This window comes from Canis lupus, chromosome 5 (assembly GCF_003254725.2).
Source record: "Canis lupus dingo isolate Sandy chromosome 5, ASM325472v2, whole genome shotgun sequence".
Classification (NCBI taxonomy): Eukaryota; Metazoa; Chordata; class Mammalia; order Carnivora; family Canidae; genus Canis; species Canis lupus.
Window position 1 is genome coordinate 82,672,308 of NC_064247.1, and position 18,685 is coordinate 82,690,992.

At 43.3% G+C, this 18,685-nt stretch overlaps 1 protein-coding gene across 3 annotated transcripts; it reads right to left on the reverse strand.

Annotated features, from left to right (window-relative positions):
* Positions 1 to 1,288: 1,288 nt before the first annotated feature.
* CMTM2 (CKLF like MARVEL transmembrane domain containing 2) lies at positions 1,289 to 18,517 on the reverse strand. Of its 3 annotated transcripts, none has more exons than XM_025426367.2 (4): positions 18,104 to 18,513; positions 17,809 to 17,970; positions 2,094 to 2,195; positions 1,289 to 1,668 (listed from the first exon to the last, which is right to left on the reverse strand). In XM_025426367.2, the coding sequence occupies exons 1-4, from the start codon at positions 18,377 to 18,379 to the stop codon at positions 1,453 to 1,455; spliced, it is 756 nt and encodes a 251-aa protein (XP_025282152.1). In that variant the 5' UTR covers positions 18,380 to 18,513; the 3' UTR covers positions 1,289 to 1,452. The 3 variants fall into 3 exon arrangements, with proteins under 3 accessions (XP_025282152.1, XP_025282153.1, XP_025282154.1); XM_025426368.2 differs by having other exon boundaries at positions 17,809 to 17,967; positions 18,104 to 18,511; XM_025426369.3 differs by lacking the exon at positions 2,094 to 2,195 and having other exon boundaries at positions 18,104 to 18,517.
* Between the last annotated feature and the right edge of the window lie 168 nt (positions 18,518 to 18,685).

Sequence of the window (18,685 nt, forward strand, 5' to 3'; positions counted from 1 at the left end):
CTGCCTTCTTTCACTCAATATAATGTGAGAGTCGTCATTATGAATCTTTTATTTTTATCATTATTCATCATCATGTTGTTTCAATATTCTTATTGCTGAGTTGTATTCCATTTTGTGAATGTAGTAGCACAGTTTACCTCCTTTTGAACATTTAGGCTCTTTTTTGCCTTTTGGCTATGATGAACATTCTAGTCCACCATTCCTCTTGGCTTCGTACCTAGCAGAGGACTTTCAGGTCACACGGCAGGACAGGGTGCACTTTTGAGTTTTTCTCTACAAGGTACTTCCCTCTAGTTGCCCCCACATTGTGACTCATCCTGCCCAGCCCACAGGGAGTACTGTGGGGGCTACAGAGGGAGTATGACTAGAGGGGTGGGGGCCATCCAAGCTCAGGCTTTGCCTGCTCCCCACACCCCAAACGCCATGCTGCATCCTCTTCCCAGCCTCACTTTCTGCTCTGCAGCAGCCGAGTATGTGATCTCCTGGAGGAGTAGACCCTGCCACTTCAGGGATGCCCTGTGGTGCTCAGGGCAAAGGCCCGAGTCAGGACCACGGCTCCCAAGGCCCAGTTGAGCCTTTCAGCCTGTTCCTCACCTCGTTCCTGGCTGGGCTGGGGGGTGCCTTGTTACTTCTCATCTCCTGCCCCACACCTGTCTCCTCTAGCTCCTCATGCATCAGTTTGGGACCTTGTTTTCTTTCCTCTCATGAGTATGACCCTTCTTCGGCCACATGGCTGGTCTGTTCAGTGAGCCTGGGGCCCTCACTGAGGCCGCGTGTGGGAACTGTGGCTCCAAGGCCCAGCTGAGGGCCTTGTTCAGGTCCTCACTGAGGGAGATACCGCAGGTCCCAGAGGCCTGGCTCCCTCAGGCCTTCCTGTGCCCATGCCGCCTGACTCCCACTCTAGGAGGCCCTGAGCCCTGAGGGGATGATACCGCCTCTTTGCCCTCCTCCCGAATGGACCTCAAACGAGCACCCATGCTAAAGTGCAAAGAGTAAGGAAGGCCAACAGCCTATTTTTCTCATAGCGACTACCTGGATGTTCTCAAAAAATGGAAAATAAAAATATCAATATGAACAAAATGTTCATTTTGTTTTCCAGTCTCATGTTTTCCTCTGGCCCTTTTGGCTGGTCACTGTTGACAGCCGCTGTCACCCACACCGCCGGTCCCCCACACCTTGTGTGCCCTGTGGCCTGCAGGGGGCCTGAGAGGCCCAGCTCCGGTCTTGCCCTCTGCATCAAAACTCTTGGGAACTTTTGTTGAATGAACAAAATAATGTTTACGTCAACTTTAGGCTTTAAAAATCCATTTAAAGAAGAATTTCTTTTCCAAGCAAAGGTGGTTATTAGGATGGAAAAGAAAACCATTCTAGAGAGAAGACAAGACACATAGTGGACATTAAGTTTTGTGGTAAAACACATTGCCGGTTCTGACAGCAGGGGTCTCCTTCCCATCATTTCTTGCCTCCCTTTTCTTTATCCTTGGGCTTTTCTGCTTTTTCTGCTGCCTTTTCTGGTGGTTTTTCTCCTTCCTTTGGCTTTTCAGCCTTTTGGTCCTTTCCTGGAGGAGGAGGAGTCAGCACATTCCTTTTGATTCTCTTGCCTTTGAAATGTTTTCTTTGAAGACATATATCGATTAAAGCAAAAAGTCCAGCCACACCAATAAGGATCTGGAAGACAAAAGGATGCTGGTTACTTTTGCTTTTCATTCCAAAGCTGGCATAGTCCCTCTTTGTTTCTTATTCATCAGCAGGTGCTGGTTATCACATCCCTTGCTCCCCACAAACTTCCAGACCAGAGACATTCTAAGTTTGCCCCTCCCTTCACCTCAGCTTCCCAATCCCCAGCTTGGGTGTGGCCCTTTGCCTCAGAGGACAGCTAGGAAGAGGGAGCCCTGACCTCGGCTGGCTCCCTGGACAGCATCTTTAAGCGGCTTCTTCATTGGAAACATTTACCAACTTCACTTTTAAACTCTGCATGGGTCCCGAGATTTTGGAAAAAGAAAAGAAGTCCTCTCCTTAAGTCAGAGGAAAACACTCATTCTCCAGAAGAGGTGATTTCTGAGCAAATAAAGTACCCAACATGAAAGACTCACCACAGCAATGAAGTAGTGCATGGGCATGGTTTGTCGGCTTTTCACAGCTATGATCACGGCCCCCACAAGAAAAATGAAGGCAAACAGATCATTGAGAAGGTCCTGAAAGTGTGGGAGACAGGAGAGTCAGCCTCAACCAAGACCCCCCTCAGCACCCAACCTGGCATAGACCTCCTCCAGAGGTGATGGTTTCCAAACTTCTGCCTGATTTAAAAAATATATATATGTGAAGATAAATATACATCAGCTGGGTGGCATGCTGTGGCCCCCAGGGCTGGGCTCTTTGAGTTGAGACCCAAAGCCCAGGGTGCTTAGCGGCCTTCATGGGCCCCTTCTGCTGCCACCTTCTCTGAAAGGACACATTTAGTGGCTAGTTACACTTTAATTTCTTTTTTCTCCCCAATACTCATTTAAGTGAATGCACAATGATTCAAATTAATGGTGAGTACAAACCCCATCATCAGTCTGGGGAGGGGGCCAGCTCTCCCCTCTGGATCCCGGGTGGGCTGTGCTGCTTGCAGGAACTTCTGTTGGATTCTGGCCTCTCTGGTTATGACCCTGGCAGCCTCCTCGACCCCTGCCCCCACCCCTCCGCCTTACTTCCTAGACACTCCCCTCTTTGCAAGTCCACACCACTTCCTCCATCATCAACCTTCCTTCTCATCCCTTCTGGCCTCCATCTTACCCTTGCCCCATACTTGCTTCCCTTTCCTTCCTGACCAGGTCCAGATGTTCCCAGACTGAGCAGAAGGGCTGCTTTCCCCGCAAGTACCACACACTGCCACCCCCTAGCATAGCCAAGCTTAGAGTTGGCCAAAGCATGACCACTGTAAGCCAGCCTCCTCCCCTATCACTCCTGGGGTAATGGTGGTCCAGAGCTTGTGGACCTCTTAATCCTGTGGGCAACAGCCAGCTCTGCAGCCCTGGATGAGGCCCGCCCTTCCCCTTGGTTGCCGTGATGCTGTTTTCTCTTAACTGTCTTTCCCTGGTTGCTTGTCATGGGCCTTTTCTTTTTCAGGCTCTTAAATTTTATTATTTTAAAAAAGATTTTGTTTGAGAAAGAGAGAGAGCGTGCGTGTGCATGAGAGGGGGGAGGGGCAGAAGGAGAAGAAGAAGCAGGCTCTCCACTGAGCACAGAGCCCAATGCAGGGCTCGATCCCAGGACCCTGAGATCATGACCTGAGCCGAAGGCAGACGCTTAATTAACTGAGCCACCCAGGTGCCCCTGGTTTTTGAATTTTAATACATTGCAAACATCCCATCCCTACTTCCACCTCTAGCAGCCATGAACCACTGAGATTAAACAGATTTTAACATTTTGCAATATTTGCTTAGATCTCTAAAAAAAAAAAGAAAAAAAAAAAGCCAGAAGTAAAACTTCATAGAGCCACAGTATCCCTACTCTGCCCTTTCATGCCCCTTGCTCAGAGGCAGCCACACACATTGGGAGCTAATGGGTACTCTTCCCAAGAGTGTATTTGTATTTTCTTCCATATTATATATTCAGAAACAGTATATACTAGTTTGTGCATTTTGCAAGTTTAGATTTAAATTTAAATAAAAGATATCTTCTAGCATTGACACCCCCCCCGCCTTTTAAAGATTTTATTTATTTGGAGAGAACATGTGCATGAGTGGTGGGAAGGAAAGGGGCACAGGGAGAGAGAATGTCGAGCAGACTCTGTGCTGAGTGCGGCACCCTACCTGGGGCTTAATCTCATAACCCTGACCAAGCTCTTCCAAAAAATGAGGAGGGGACCACACCCAAACTCGTTTTATAAAGTCAGCATTTTCGTGATACCAAAGCCAAAAGAGGACACTATTGGAAAAGAAAACTTCAGGCCAATCCCTGATGGATGGAAATGCCAAAAGCCTTGGTAAAATGCCAGCAGACTGAATTCAGCAGCACATTAAAAGGATTATCCACCATGATCGAGTAGGCTTTATCCTTGGGATGCAAGAATGTTTTACATTTATGCAAATCAATCAGTGTGGTAGGTCACATTAGTAAAATGAGAGAAAAGAATCATATGATCATCTCAATAGACAAAAAGTGTTTGACAAAATCCAACATCCATCCATCATAAAAACTCCCAACAAATTAGGCATAGAAGGAATATAACTCAACATAATAAAGACCATATATGACAAGCCCATAGCTAACATCATATTCAGTGGTGAAAGGTTGAAAGCTTTTGCTCCAAGATCAGACACAAAACAAGGGCGTCCTCTCTCACCACTCCTATTCAGCATAGTATGGGAAATCCACGGTTCAGCAGTCAGACAAGAAGACAAAGGTATCATCATATCCCTGATCTCATTTTTCTATTGGTTTTAAAATTTTTGTTTATGATATCTTCTGTTGTAAAGTTTTAATTTTAATTGATACATAGTTTCTCCCTCTCTCACACACACATTCCCAAGGAGGTTTATTCAATATTCTGTTCAACCGATTTATAATGCCACCTTCGCCATATACGAAGTTGCCATACGTATGTAGGTCTGTTTCTGAGTTCTCTTTTTATTCCTACGTTCGTTTTCTCAGGTGACCTCAGCAAAATTCCATAGGCTGGGTGGCTTAGACAACAGACATTTATTTTTCTCACGGTTCTGAGGGCTAGAAGTCCCTGATCAAGGTGCCATTATATTCAGTTTCTGATAAGGACTATTCCTGGTTTGCAGATGGCTGCCTTCTTGCTATGCCCCCATATGGCTTTTCTGTAGTGTGTGCAAGGTGGGGTTGTGGGGGGAGGCAGGGGGAGACAAAGAGGGGAGAGGAAGAGGGAGAGAGAGAGCTCTCTATTGTCTTTTCTTACAGGGACACTTCTATTGGATTAGGGTCCTACTCTTTTGACTTCATTTAATCTTATTACTCTAGAGCCCCCATCTATAAGCATAGTCACTCTGGAGGTTAGGATTTCAGCCTATGAATTTTGGGGATACCCATTCAGTCCATAACAATTCCATTACTCTTTTTGTCAATCCCTAAGCTAGGACCAAAGCTTTATAGTAATTCTGGCATCTTGTTGAGTGAGTTAATCCTCGTAAGAATTTTAGAATAACCTTGTAAAGTTCCAGGAACAACCTCTGTCAGATTTAAATTTCATGTAATTTATATAGATTATTATGGAATTAAATCATCTTTATGGTAGTACTTCTTCAAATCTGTGAATATGGGGTATTTTTCCAGTTATGTAGAGTTTTCTTTTATTTCCATTAATAAACTGTGATCTCTGTGTAAAGTCTTACACATCTTTGAACAGGTTCATTCTAAGTTTCTTGTAGTTTCTGTTGCTGTTTTATTTATTTATTTTTTAAGATTTTATTTATTCATGAGAGACACAGAGAGGCAGAGACATAGGCAGGAGGAGAAGCAGGCTGCCTACAGGGAGCCCAATGTAGGACTTGATCCTGGGACCCTGGGATCACAACCTGAGCCAAAGGCAGATGCTCAACCACTGAGCCAGACACCCGGATACCCAGGAGTCCCATCTGTTGCTGTTTTAAATAGTTTATTAAAAGTCACATTTTCTCATTGTTCACTGCTAGTATTCAGGAACTCTATTGTTTGTCTCTGGTTACTTTGTTGTACTCAAGCAACTCTGGTAATTCCACTGTCGATCCTCTTAGATTTTCTATGTAGAGAATCATATCTGTGAATGATTCTAGTTTTTTTCCCCTTCCCAATCCATACATGTTTTTTCTTGTTACACTGTGACTGATTTAAGATCTCCAGCACAGTGCTATACAGAAGGAAGGCTAGTAGCACTGCGAAGGAAACGCTTCTAAAGTTTTACCATGAAATGCAATGGTTATTGTAGGTTTGGGGAGGTACCTACTATTAATATAAGTTCTCTTTTAAAGTAGTTTGCTAAGAGTTTTCTAAAAATTAATATTGAATATTACTTAACAGTTTGTATGAAGCTCATGAGATGATGATGTGGTTTTCTCCTTTATTTTTTTTTTTTAAAGATTTTATTTGTTTATTCATGAGAGACACACACAGAGAGAGGCACAGACACAGGCAGAGGGAGAAGCAGGCTCTCTGCAGGGAGCCCGACGTGGGCCTTGATCCTGGGTCCACGCCCCAGGCCAAAGCCCCAGGCCAAAGGTGGCGCTAAACCGCTGAGCCACCTGGGCTGCCTGGTTTTCTCCTTTAGATACAAGATTGTGAATTATATTAGTAGAATTTTGCAGACTAAACCAGCTTTGCATTCCTGACACATTCCCTGCTTGATCATGATGTATTACTTGCTTGTATATTACTTGATTCAGTTTGCTTATATTTTACTGAGGATTTTTATAGCCATATTCAGATAAGCTAGGCATATATACTTTACTTTCCTTAAAATCAGACATTATAAGATCAAAAGCCTACTAGATAATACAACATATTATCAAGACTTTAAAAAATGGGAAGAAAAAAGGGACCAGTGAAACTAGAAATAAAGTCTAGAAATAAACCCTGCATTTGGGATTTTAACATTTAACAAAAATGCCATTTAAAATCAGTGGGGAGGGGCACCTGGGTGTCTTAGTCAGTTAAATGCCTGCCTTTGGCTGAGATCACGGTCCTGGGATAGAGCCCAGTGTTGGACTTCCTGCTCAGAGGGGAGTTGCTTCTTCCCCATTCCCTCTGCCGCCCCAGCCCTTTCATGCTCTCTCACTCTCTCTCTAACGCTCTCTCTCTCTCAAATAAATAACATCTTAAAAAAATTAAATCAGTGAGGAAAAGATATACTGCTTAATAAATGAATAAATTGAGTGATGGGGCAGAACAACTGGATAGGCATAAGGATAAGCTAGAGGGGCGTCTGGATGGTTCAGTCTGTTAAGCGTTAACTCTTGATTTCAGCTCAGGTCATGATCTTGGGGTTGAGACTGACCACCACATTAGGCTCTGCACTGAGCATGGAGCCTGCTTAAGATTTCCTCGCTCAGGACGCCTGGGTGGCTCAGTGGTTGAGTGTCTGCCTTTGGCCCAGGGCATGATCCTAGAGTCCCGGGATCGAGTCCCACATCGGGCTCCCTGCATGGAGCCTGCGTTTCCTTCTGTTTACTTCTCTGCCTTTCTTTGTGTGTCTTTCATGAATAAATAAATAAAACATTTTTTTAAAAAAATTTTTATTTATTTATGATAGTCACAGAGAGAGAGAGAGAGGCACAGAGACACAGGCAGAGGGAGAAGCAGGCTCCATGCACCGGGAGCCCGATGTGGGATTCGATCCCGTGTCTCCAGGATCGTGCCCTGGGCCAAAGGTAGGCGCCAAACCGCTGCGCCACCCAGGGATCCCTAAAACATTTTTTTTAAAGATTCTCTTTCTCTCTCTCATCCTTTGCACACTGCCTCCCCCCCCCCCCATTGGCTCACATGGGTACTCACTCTTAAAAAAAGGTGGATATAAAGCTGGAGTTATGGTTCACACCATATGCCAAAATGACTCCAAATGAACCAAAAGATTTAAATGTAGAAAGTGAAACAAGTGCCAGATGAAAATATGGATGAATTGTTTTATGACTTGTTTTTCTATTTCTTTTTGAGTCAATTTTATTTTAATTTTTCCTAGGAAATTAACTATTATCTCAACTTTCCAATTTATTGGCATAAAAATTCATATTTTCCCTGTAATCTTTAAAAATTCACATTTTCCCTGTAATCTTTAAAAATCTCTTCTTGATCTTTATAGTAGTATTTTTCTTTGCTCATTCTCTCTTTTCCCTCCTGGGGATCCATCTACTTTATTTGTCTTTTCAAATAGCTAGGTTATTTGGTTTTATTAGTCCTCATTAATGGATCTTTGCTTCCTACTTCATGAATTCTAGTTCTTATCTTTGGCATTGCCTTCTTAATTCCATTGTTTTAATTTGGTTTTGGCACCTTCTTAAGACTATTAATTTTTAATCTTCTTTTCTAATTATATAGATTTGAATTTTAATAGTTTAGGGAGACTCTACAGATAGTATCTGTGAATGCAACATAAATACGAAATCTTCGTGTTTGGGGAACACATTAGATTTCCCCCCAAACACCTGGGGATTTAAATTTTACTGATTGATTTCTAATTATATTACACTGAAGTTAGAGAATATGGTCTGGATGACATCAGTTATTTGTTAATTACTTATTTGTTATTTGCTTTGTGTTCTTATTGAGAATAATTTTTTTTAAAGATTTATTTATTCATGAAAGACAGAGAGAGAGAGAGTTAGAGACACAGGCAGAGGGAGAAGCAGACTCCTCACAGGGATCCTGATGTGGGACTCGATCCCAGATTCCAGGATCATGCCCTGAGCTGAAGGCAGATGCTTAACTGCTGAGCCACCCAGGTATCCTGAGAATAAGTTTTCAAAAAGATTTATTTATTTAAGAGAGAGCATGAACAGGGGGAGGGGCAGAGGAAGAGGAAGAGAATCTCGAGCAGAGTCCCCACTGAGTGCAGAGCCCAGCACAGGGCTCAGTCCCAGGACCCTGAGATCATGACCTGAGCCAAAATCAAGAGTCAGACACTTAACCAACTGAGCCACCTGAGGATTATTATTATTATTAAATTATCCTGAGGATAATTTTTATGATTGTTCCAAGTGTACTTGAAAACAACACATAGCCTGTTCTGTTGGGTATAGGGCTCCATACGTTCTGTGCATGTCACTAGATCAAGCTATCAATTGCTGAAGGAGGCATGTCAAAATCTCCCACTATGGTTGCTGTTTGCCAAGTCTTCCTTATAAATAAATAAGTTCATTTTAAAAAAATTATTTATTTATTTATTTACTTAAAAAATATTTATTTATTCATGAGAGACACAGAGAGAGAGAGAGGCAGAGACACAGGCAGAGGGAGAAGCAGGCTCCACGCAGGGAGCCTGATGTGGGCCTTGATCCCGGGACTCCGGGATCACACCCTGGGCTGAAGGCAGACGTTCAACAGCTGAGCCACCCAGGCGTCCCTCCAATTCTCTCTTTAGTGTTTTTTTTTTTTTTTTTTTTTTCTCTTTAGTGTTTATTTAGGTCAATCCACAAGCGCACTAGGCTCTTTGCTTACTGTTCCTTTTTTACATTGCACAAATTTCTTTTTGGTTTAATTTCTTTCTTTCTGAGGTATATCTTTTAGTAGTTCTTTCAGTGAGGGTCAGGGAAATGAAATTGTTTCATTTGTTTAAAAATATATTTTGGAGGCAGCCCTGGTGGCTCAGTGGTTTAGTGCTGCCTTCAGCCCAGGGTGTGATCCTGGAGACCCAGGATTGAGTCCCATGTCAGGCTCCCTGCATGGAGCCTGTTTCTCCCTCTGCCTGTGTCTCTGCCTCTCTCTCTCTCTCTGTTTCTCATGAATAAATAAAATCTTTAAAAAATAAAAAAAAATAAAAATGTATTTTGGAGAATACCTGGGTGGCTCAACAGTTTAGCACCTGCCTTCGGCCCAGGGCGTGATCCTGGAGTCCTGGGATCGAGTCCCATGTCAGGCTCCCTGCATGGAGCATGTTTCTCCCTCTGCCTGTGTCTCTGTCTGTCTCTCTCTCTCTGTGTCTCTCATGAATAAATAAAATCTTTTAAAAAAATTAAATAAAAATAAAATGTTTTTATTTTATGAATACCCACTATTTGCTTCGATGTGGATGGAACTGGAGGGTATTATGCTGAGTGAAGTAAGTCAAACGGAGGACAATGATCATGTGGTTTCACTCATAGGTGGAATATAAGAAATAGTGAATGGGATTATAAGGGAAAGGAGGGGAACTGAGTGGGAAAAATTAGAGAGGGAGACAAACCATGAGAGATTCCTGACTCTGGGAAACACAGAAAGGGTCGTGTAAGGGGAGGTGGGTGGGAGGATGGGGTAACTGGGTGACGGGCACTAAAGGAGGTCTCTTGATGGGATGACCACTGGGTGTTACACTATATGTTGGCAAATTGAATTTAAATAAAAATGAAAAATGCCTTTATTTATTCTTGCCATCTCATCCCTTTAAAGAAATTATTCCAGTGTTTTCTGGCCACTGTCATTGCTGTTGAAATATATGACGTTAAGTCTAGTAGTTTGAGGGTTTTTGTTGTTGCTTCTGGTTTTGGGTTTTTTTTTAATGCAAATAGTATTTTCTCTTGATTTTAAATTTTCCTTTTTTCTGGTAATCAGCAGTGCCTCTATGACATACCTAAGTGTCGTTTTGTGTTTATTTTTCTTGGTATATCTTTGAGAATTCATATCTTTCATTAACTCTGATATTGGTATGGCCGCCTCAGCTGTCTTTTGGTTACTATTTACGTGGAGTAATTGTTCCCATTTTCGTTTTCAATTTATTTGTATCTTTGGACTAAAAGAATCTGTTATGTTCATATCATATCATTTAAAGTGGATTATTTTAAAAATCCATTCTGATCATCTCTGCCCTAGAGAGTTCAATCCATGTGCACTTAAAGTAATTACTGATAAGGAGTTATTTCCGTCATTTTGCTGGTTTTTTTTTAAATATATCTTTTTGTCCTCAGTTCCTCCACTATTACCTTCTTTTGTTGTTTAATTTTTTTGTAGTGTCAATTTCATTACTTATTTCTTTTTCTATACATTATTTAGTTAATTTATTAGAGGTTACCTTGGGGTTATAATTAATATCTTAAATTTATAATAGTCTAGTTTGAATTGATACCACCTTAGGCTTACTAGTACACAAAACTCTTATTGTTATCATCATAAATTGTATCTTTACATACAGTCCCATTAACGGAGATTTATAATTATTGTTTTATGTATTCATCTTTTAACTCATATCAGAAAAAAGTTACAATCAAAACATGCAACAATAATGTATTTTATAGGGATCCCTGGGTGGCGCAGCGGTTTGGCGCCTGCCTTTGGCCCAGGGCGCGATCCTGGAGACCCGGGATCGAATCCCACGTCGGGCTCCCGGTGCATGGAGCCTGCTTCTCCCTCTGCCTGTGTCTCTGCCTCTCTCTCTCTCTCTGTGACTATCATAAATAAATGAAAGTTAAAAAAAAAATAATGTATTTTATATTTATCTATGTAGTTACTTTTACTGGTGTTCTTTATTCTTTTATGGCTTCAAGTTACTGTCTAGTGTCCTCTCATTTGAGCCTGAAGGACCTCCTTTAGCATTTCATGTAAGGCAGGTCTACTAGCAACAAACTTTTATCTAAGAATGTCTTAGTTTCTCCTTTTTTTTTTAAAGATTTTATTTATTTGAGAAAGAGAGAGAGAGAGAGAGCACAAGCAGGGAGAGTGGCAGAGGGAGATGGAGACGCTGAGCAGGGAGCCTGATGTAGGGCTCAATCCCAGGACCCTGGGATCATGACCTGAGCCAAAGGCAGACACTTAACTGACTAAGCCATCTAGGCACCCCTTCTCCTTCATTTTTGAATAATTTAAAAGATTTATTTATTTATTTGAAAGAGAGAGAATGTGTATGTGAGCAGGGCAGTGGGAAAGGGAAAGAGAAGCAGACTCTATGCTGAGTGTGGAGCCCGACGTAGAGCTCAGTCTCATGGTCCTGAGATCATGAACTGAGCTGAAGTCAAGAGTCAGGTGCTCAACTGAAGATGCTTCAAAATGGAAAATTTTGAAGGATGATTTCAATTTTGAAGGGTATTGTTTTCATTTCCTGAAGATGCCATAACACAGTACCACCAAGTAGGTGGCTTACAATAACATAAATTAAAAATAAAACAAAACTAAAAAAAAAAAAAAGAAAAACCCCATAAATTTATTATTTAATGGTTCTGGAGGCCAGAGGTCTGAAATCAAGGTGTTGGCAGAGTCATGTTACCTATGAAGGTACTGGAAATGATCTGGCCTCTCTTCAAGTTTCTGGTAACTTTAAGCATTCCTTGGCTTGTTTCCCCTTCTATTCTCTTCCTGTCTCCTTACATCACCTTCCCTCTGAGCATGTCTATCTCTGTGTCCAAATTTCTACTTTTTATAACGATACTAGTCATATTGGATTAGAGCTCACTATAATGACCTCATGATCGGCAAAGGCCCTTTACTCCAAATAAGGTCATGTTCACAGGTACTGGGTGTTAGGACTTCAACATCTTTTTAGGGGACACAGTTCAACTCATAACAGATAGCAAATATGAAAGATAGAATTCTTGGTTGACAGGGTTTGTTTGTTCTTTCAGGACTTTAAGTACATCATTCCACTGTCTCAGGTCTCCATGGTTTCTGATGTGAAATTGGGTGTTAATCCTATTAAAGTTCATCTGTATGAGATTATGAGATTAGTTGCTTCTCTTGTTTGTGGCTTTCAAGACTTTGTCATTGTTTCTGGACAGTTTGATTATAGTGTGTCTCAGTGTGGCTCACTTTGAGTGAGGACCTACTTGGTCCTTTTTGAATGTGTAGATTTGTATCTTTTATCAAATTTGGAAAGTTTTTTTTTTTTTTTTACCATTTCTTCAAATATTCTTTCTTCCCCTTTCTCTCTCTCTTCTTTTGGGATTCAGCATATGTTAGAATACTTGATGGTGCCTCATAGGTCTCTTCAGTTTTTTCATTCTTTTTTTCTTTCATTTCCTCAGACTGGATAATCTCAATTGGCCTATCTTCAAGTTCACAAATTCATGCTGTCTGCTCAAATCTGCCGTTAAACCAGTCTAGTCAGTTCTTCATTTCAGTTATATTATTTTCAGCTCCAGAATTTCTTCCTGATTCCTTTTTATAATTTCTCTTTACTGATATTTTCTACTTGTTCATGAATTGTTTTTCTGGTTTTAGTTCTTTAAGCATTTTTAAGACAATGGATTTTAACTCTTTGTCTAGTAAGTCTAATATCTGGGCTTTCTCAGAGACAGTCTCTATTAATTTTTTTTCCTTGTGAATGGACCATACTTTATTTCTTTGCATGCTTTATAATTCTGGGCATCTTGAATATTATAATGTAGTTACTCTGTAAACCATATTCTCCTCCTTCCCCAGGATTTGTTGTTGCTGATTGTTGTGAGTTGTAGACATCTGTATGTTTAATGACTTTTTTTCTAAACTGTTTTTTTTTTTAATTTTTTTATTTATTTATGATAGTCACAGAGAGAGAGAGAGAGAGAGGCAGAGACACAGGCAGAGGGAGAAGCAGGCTCCATGCACCGGGAGCCTGATGTGGGATTCGATCCCGGGTCTCCAGGATCGCGCCCTGGGCCAAAGGCAGGCGCCAAACCGCTGCGCCACCCAGGGATCCCTCTAAACTGTTTTTTAAAGACTGTATTCTTCTAGTCCTGCCACTGAAGTCGCTGTTTCACTAGATTAATGGTCAGGTAGTGATTTTTATTAAAAAATTTTTTTAAAGATTTTTATTTATTTGACACACACACACACACACACACAGAAAGTGAGCACAAGCAGGGGAGTGGCAGGCAGAGGGACAGGGAGAAGCAGGTTTCCCACAGAGCAGGGAATCCAATGTAGGGCTGATCCCAGGACCCTGGGGCCATGACCTGAACCAAAGGCAGATGCTTAACTGGCTGAGCTACCCAGTCACCCCTTAATTTTTTTTAAAGATTTTATTTATTCATTTGAGACGCACAGAGAGAGGGCAAGCATGAGCAGCAGGGGGAGGCAGAGGGAGAGGGAGAAGCAGACTCCTTGCCGAGCCAGGAGTGGATGCAGCATTTGATCCCAGGACCTGGAGATCATGACCTGAGCCAAAGGCAGATGCTTAACCATCTGAACTCCCAGGTACCTTCAGGTAGTGATCTGAAAGAGATTTCCTTAAATATCTGGAAACAAACAAAAGTACTCTACTAGTCTTTGCAAGTTGGCTTTGTGTTGAGGTACTCCTTCAACACTTGTCCAAGCTATTTAGAACTCTGTTTTCACCTGCTGCTTGTGCAGAACCTAGAAGTCTGCAAGGGGCACAAGCTTAGGGTCTTTTGCGAGCATGTGTCCAGCCCTCGGCACATGTGTGGCCTTCTGGATTTCCTGGTATGTGTAGTAGCTTTGCATAGCTCTTACTCCCCACTGTATTTCCTTCTCCAGCCTCTTCCCAAACTCTGGTCTGTCTATTCCTTGCCTCATCTGATTTTCCTTGCCTCAGGTGGCTATGGTTAGTAGATATCCTTTAAATAGTTTTGACAGGGACGCCTGGGTGGCTCAGCAGTTGAGTGTCTGCCTTTGGCTCAGGGCATGATCCCAGGATCAAGTCCCATATTGGGCTCCTTGCAAGGAGCTTGCTTTTCCTGTCTCTGCCTCTGTCTGTCTATCATGAATAAGTAAATAAAATCTTAAAAAAAATACTTTTGACAAATGATATCCAGGAAGCTGCTTCAGCCCTAAAAAAGCTCTGAGGCAGGTAAAAGAAAGTCAAGTTCCTGGGCCTGTCCCTCAAGGAGCCACCAGGCACAACCATCATTTTTTGACAATAGGTCTGTATTGTTCCTTCTGTTACCAGCGAAGAACATGACCAGAAATGGGGGCTGTTGTATTCATGGTTATGGACAAGCTGGGATGTGAGGGATGGTGGGTAGTTAAAATGTCACAAGACTCCTTTACCAAATTCAACAGCTTCTTTCTTCCTTAAGCATTCTTCTGATTGTTTAAGTTTTTTTTTTTTAAAGGTTGATTTATTTGAGAGACAGAGAGAGAGAGTGGGGTGGAGGGGCAGAGGCAGAGGGAGGGAGAAACTCAAGCAGGCTCCATGCCCAGGACAGAACCCAACAACAGGGCTCAATCTTACGACCCTGAGATCACAACCTGAGCTGGAACCAAGAGTTGGATGTTTAATCCACTGTGCCACCCAGATGCCCCATAAGTTTTTAAAAATTAGATTCCAGAGTCATGAAAAAGTTGATTCTGACAGTTTTTGACAGCCAAATCATTATTTTAGTGGAGAGACAGAATTTTGGTGTTCCCAACTCTGCCATTTTTAGTGGTTATTCATTAAATCTGGAGATTCTTGAGGCACCTGGGTGGCTCAGTGGTTGAGCATCTGCCTTCAGCTCAGGTCGTGATCCCAAAGTCCTGGAATCGAGTCCCACATTAGGCTCCCCATGGGGAGCCTGCATCTCTGTGTCTTTCATGAATAAATAAAATATTTAAAAATAAATAAATCTGGAGAGTTCTCAGTCATTTTCGCTCTGAGTATTTCTACTCCATTCTTATGAGTCTCTTCTTCTAGAAGTCCTATTAGGCTTATGATGGACTTTCTCATTCCATTTTCTCTGACTCAGCTTCTCTCATATTTTCTGTCTTTATCTCTCAGTGCCATATTCTGGGTAATATCCCCACATCTTCCCCCCACCCCATATCTTTTGGTTTGCTAGTTCTCCAGCTTTGTCTAATATGCTTTATAGCACATTATTGACAGTTTTATTTCAATAACTATGTTTAATTCTAGATACCATATTTTATATTTTAAAAAAGATCTTTTTATTCTGTCTTCAGAATGTCTTATTCTGTTGTTAGGGCTCTGTTTATATATTTATTTTTTTAAGATTTTATTCATTTATTCATGAGAGACACAGAGAGGCAGAGACACAGGCAGAGGGAGAAGCAAGCCCCCCCGCAAGGAGCCTAATATGGGACTCGATCCCGCATTCCGGGATCATGCCCTGAGCCCAAGGCAGACACTCAACTGCTGAGTCACCCAGGCGTTCCTCTGCTTATATCTTTATTTTAAGTATATTTCTTATTATTTTAAGACAGCTCTTCTATCAATCTCATATTCTCAGGGTTCTAATCCTCCCATTTGTTAGGTTTGCTGATTCTCAATTATTAGACATGGGGATTTTAAAATCAGGCATTTTGTAGTTTTGAACTGTGAACTCATTTTTGACAAGTCTCCCCCTCCTCCCCTGCTGCCCCCACCTCTCCTGTGGGTATCTCTTTATACTTTGATTGTGACTTTGCATTTGTTTCTGTCAGGAGTTCCAAGGACATCATCAGAACATCATTAAATTAGAATTAATTTTTATGCTAATTCCCAGGCACAAGTCTTCTAGGCTTGTGCCTACATTTAAAGATGAAAGTAGTAAAAATTCAAACCAAATCTGTACAAAATTCAGGTTCAAAATTTCTGTTTTCTCAAGGTAAGTGTGTGTGTGTGTGTGTGTGTGTGTGTGTGTTTCAATTCAAAGCTCAGACAGAGGTGAACATGCTTTCTTATTCTTCTGTGTGGGGGAAAGGTATCTTCTCTGCCTGTCTTTTCCCTAAGGGGGCAGTCTTTTCAGGGTGCTGGCTTATGCAGGGGTCTCAGTTCTAAATCCCCATTTTGCTGAAGACCAAGGCCTCTCACCTCCTGTAACTTATGAGTGCATGAAAATCCATATGGGGTAATACTTTGTGGGCTGTTCCCACCCACACTTCAGTAGCTTATTTGATCACTGCCCTGTTTTTCATTGCTGGCATTTGTTTCTTTTCTTTCTTTTTTTTTTTTTTTTTCTTTTTCTCTTTTTTTGCTGGCTCAGTCATTCAGCTATAGCAGTTGTGTTTACATTTTCCCTAAGTGCAGCAGGAGGATTTTCAGAGTTTATTGATTTTTCATTTCACTGGAACTGAAAGTATCTTCTCAAGTTCCTTGGAGTCAGCCCTCTGCCTTTCTACTCTATCTTCTGTTTATTCCTTTTCCCAAGAGTCTTATTTGGTCCTCCTCTCCCTGTATTGGGGGGTTCTCACCTACCCTGCTGAGACCTATGAATCCCTAGGCCCTGATCACTTTGGACAAGGAAGCAGGACAGAATGCAGTTAGGGACTCAAACTTTACTGGTAAAGCTGGATTTGAATCCTTTTTCTTGCCGCTTACTAGCTAAGTTATCTGGGGGTAAGTTACTTGGTTATCCTGAGACCATTTTATGTGTAAAGTGCGTGAAGCCTTGAGTTTAGGGCTCTGGAGGCACGCTGGGAATATGCAGTGACATGGGAGTTTGGTGGATGTGCTCTGTGATTACACAGATGATGGGTAGGGATTCAAGTCCCTACACCCTCAGGCACAGCATCAAGCACTTTGTAATTATTTCTCAGGCACAATCCCATGAGAGATTATTACTGTCCTCATGTTACAGATGAAGGAAACAGGCTATAGGTGGTTGGGTAACTTGCCCAGCTCCTGTTCCAATGGATGACTACTTTGGGCTGAACATTCTGGGCTTAACTTTATTTATTTATTTATTTATTTTAAGAAAGAGAGAACACGTGCATGGCAGGGGAGGGGGCAGAGGGAGAAGGAGAGAGAATCTTAAGCAGGCTCCATGCCTACTGCAGAGCCTTACAGGGGCTCGATCTCACAACCCTGAGATCATGACCTGAGCAGAAATCAAGTTTGGATGCTTAACCGACTGGGCCATTCAGGTGCCCCTATGCTTAACATCCTTGGTTTTCTCCTTTGATTTCTGGGGGTGGGGTACCTTCTGGGGTGATCTCCCCATTCAAATGTGAGCTGGCACAGAAGTGGGAGGAACTGCTGGTTGTTGTACCTCACCTGCTGTGGTGGAGAGCATAGCTTCAGGAAAGCAAAGACCTCTTCCTTTGACCACTAGATACATAAGAGCCGCCACCATCCCCACCCCAAAGCTGGACTTTTTGAAAGCCTTTTCTACCTAACTTCAGCTGCCCTATCCTGGATCCTAGCCCCACCAGAGGTGCTGAGCTCATGCCCTCGGCACAAGTACGTTGGGGGGTGGGGAACGGACGTATTGCTCTGTTCACAGTCACTTCCATTTACCAAGACACATGCATGAAGGCACAGTAGTCCCACGCACTCCCTACCTCCTCACTTACCGAAATCGGCCACAGGATGAAAGGCATATATCTGTTGATGGCGAAGGTGTAGGTAATGAAGAAGAAGCAGAAGACGGACAACTCCATGGTGATGATGAGGGTCAGGAGAGGGTGCACCGTGGTCCCCGTGAACATTATCATCGAAGCTATTAGGCAGCTCTGCTGGGAGACATGCAAGCAAAGGGCTCTCCTCAGCCCTCCAGCTCCTCGGGGCCCATCTGGAGTGAGCTCCTTCTCTCTCCCCATCGTTCTCCACCCACCCCACCCCCCACCACCCGGTACCAGCCCGACTTACCAAGCTCAGGATCTTGACCTCGGCGTGCCCCATAACCCAGAACTCTCTATTGCTGTCCTTGAGTTCCCACTTGTAGCGACGACACCCCTTCCTCGTGCCCACTTCATCCTTGGGCTGCACCGACTTCTCCTTTTTCTTGGGCTCCTCTTTCTGGTCCTGGTCCTGGGGTTTGGCGCCCGGCGGAGGGGGCGGAGGCGCGGCTGCGGCCGGGGCTGGGTCCGGGGCGGGGGCCGGGGCGGGGGCCGCCGCTTTGCCCTTCTTGCCTTTGTCAGCCATCCTTGCGTGGGAGTTGTCACCGCCTGCCGGATCTCTCCTGCTGTCCCCGGACAGGCCTGGCCTCTGAGCGCGCCTGGTGCCACCACCCGCTCAGAGGTCCCGCTCAGCCAACGGCCGGGCCCGGCGAACGCCAACGCCCCGGCGCCCCCCACGCGCCGCGGGTGCCCGCGCGCCCTCACCTGGCTGCGGCCTCACCCGGCTGCGGCCTCACCTTGCTGCGGCCTCACCCGGCTGCGCCCTCACCTGGCTGCGGCCTCACCCGGCTGCGGCCTCACCCGGCTGCGCCCTCACCTGGCTGCGGCCTCA

Bases quoted from the DNA above. Each gene is read 5' to 3' on its own strand.
- CMTM2 (XM_025426367.2), bottom strand. From the start codon at position 18,379: ATGGCTGACAAAGGCAAGAAGGGCAAAGCGGCGGCCCCCGCCCCGGCC. The intron at 17,971-18,103 runs GTAAGTCGGGCT...CATGTCTCCCAG, and splicing joins AGGTCAAGATCCTGAGCTTG to CAGAGCTGCCTAATAGCTTC. The intron at 1,669-2,093 runs GTGAGTCTTTCA...TTTGTCTTCCAG, and splicing joins TGCACTACTTCATTGCTGTG to ATCCTTATTGGTGTGGCTGG.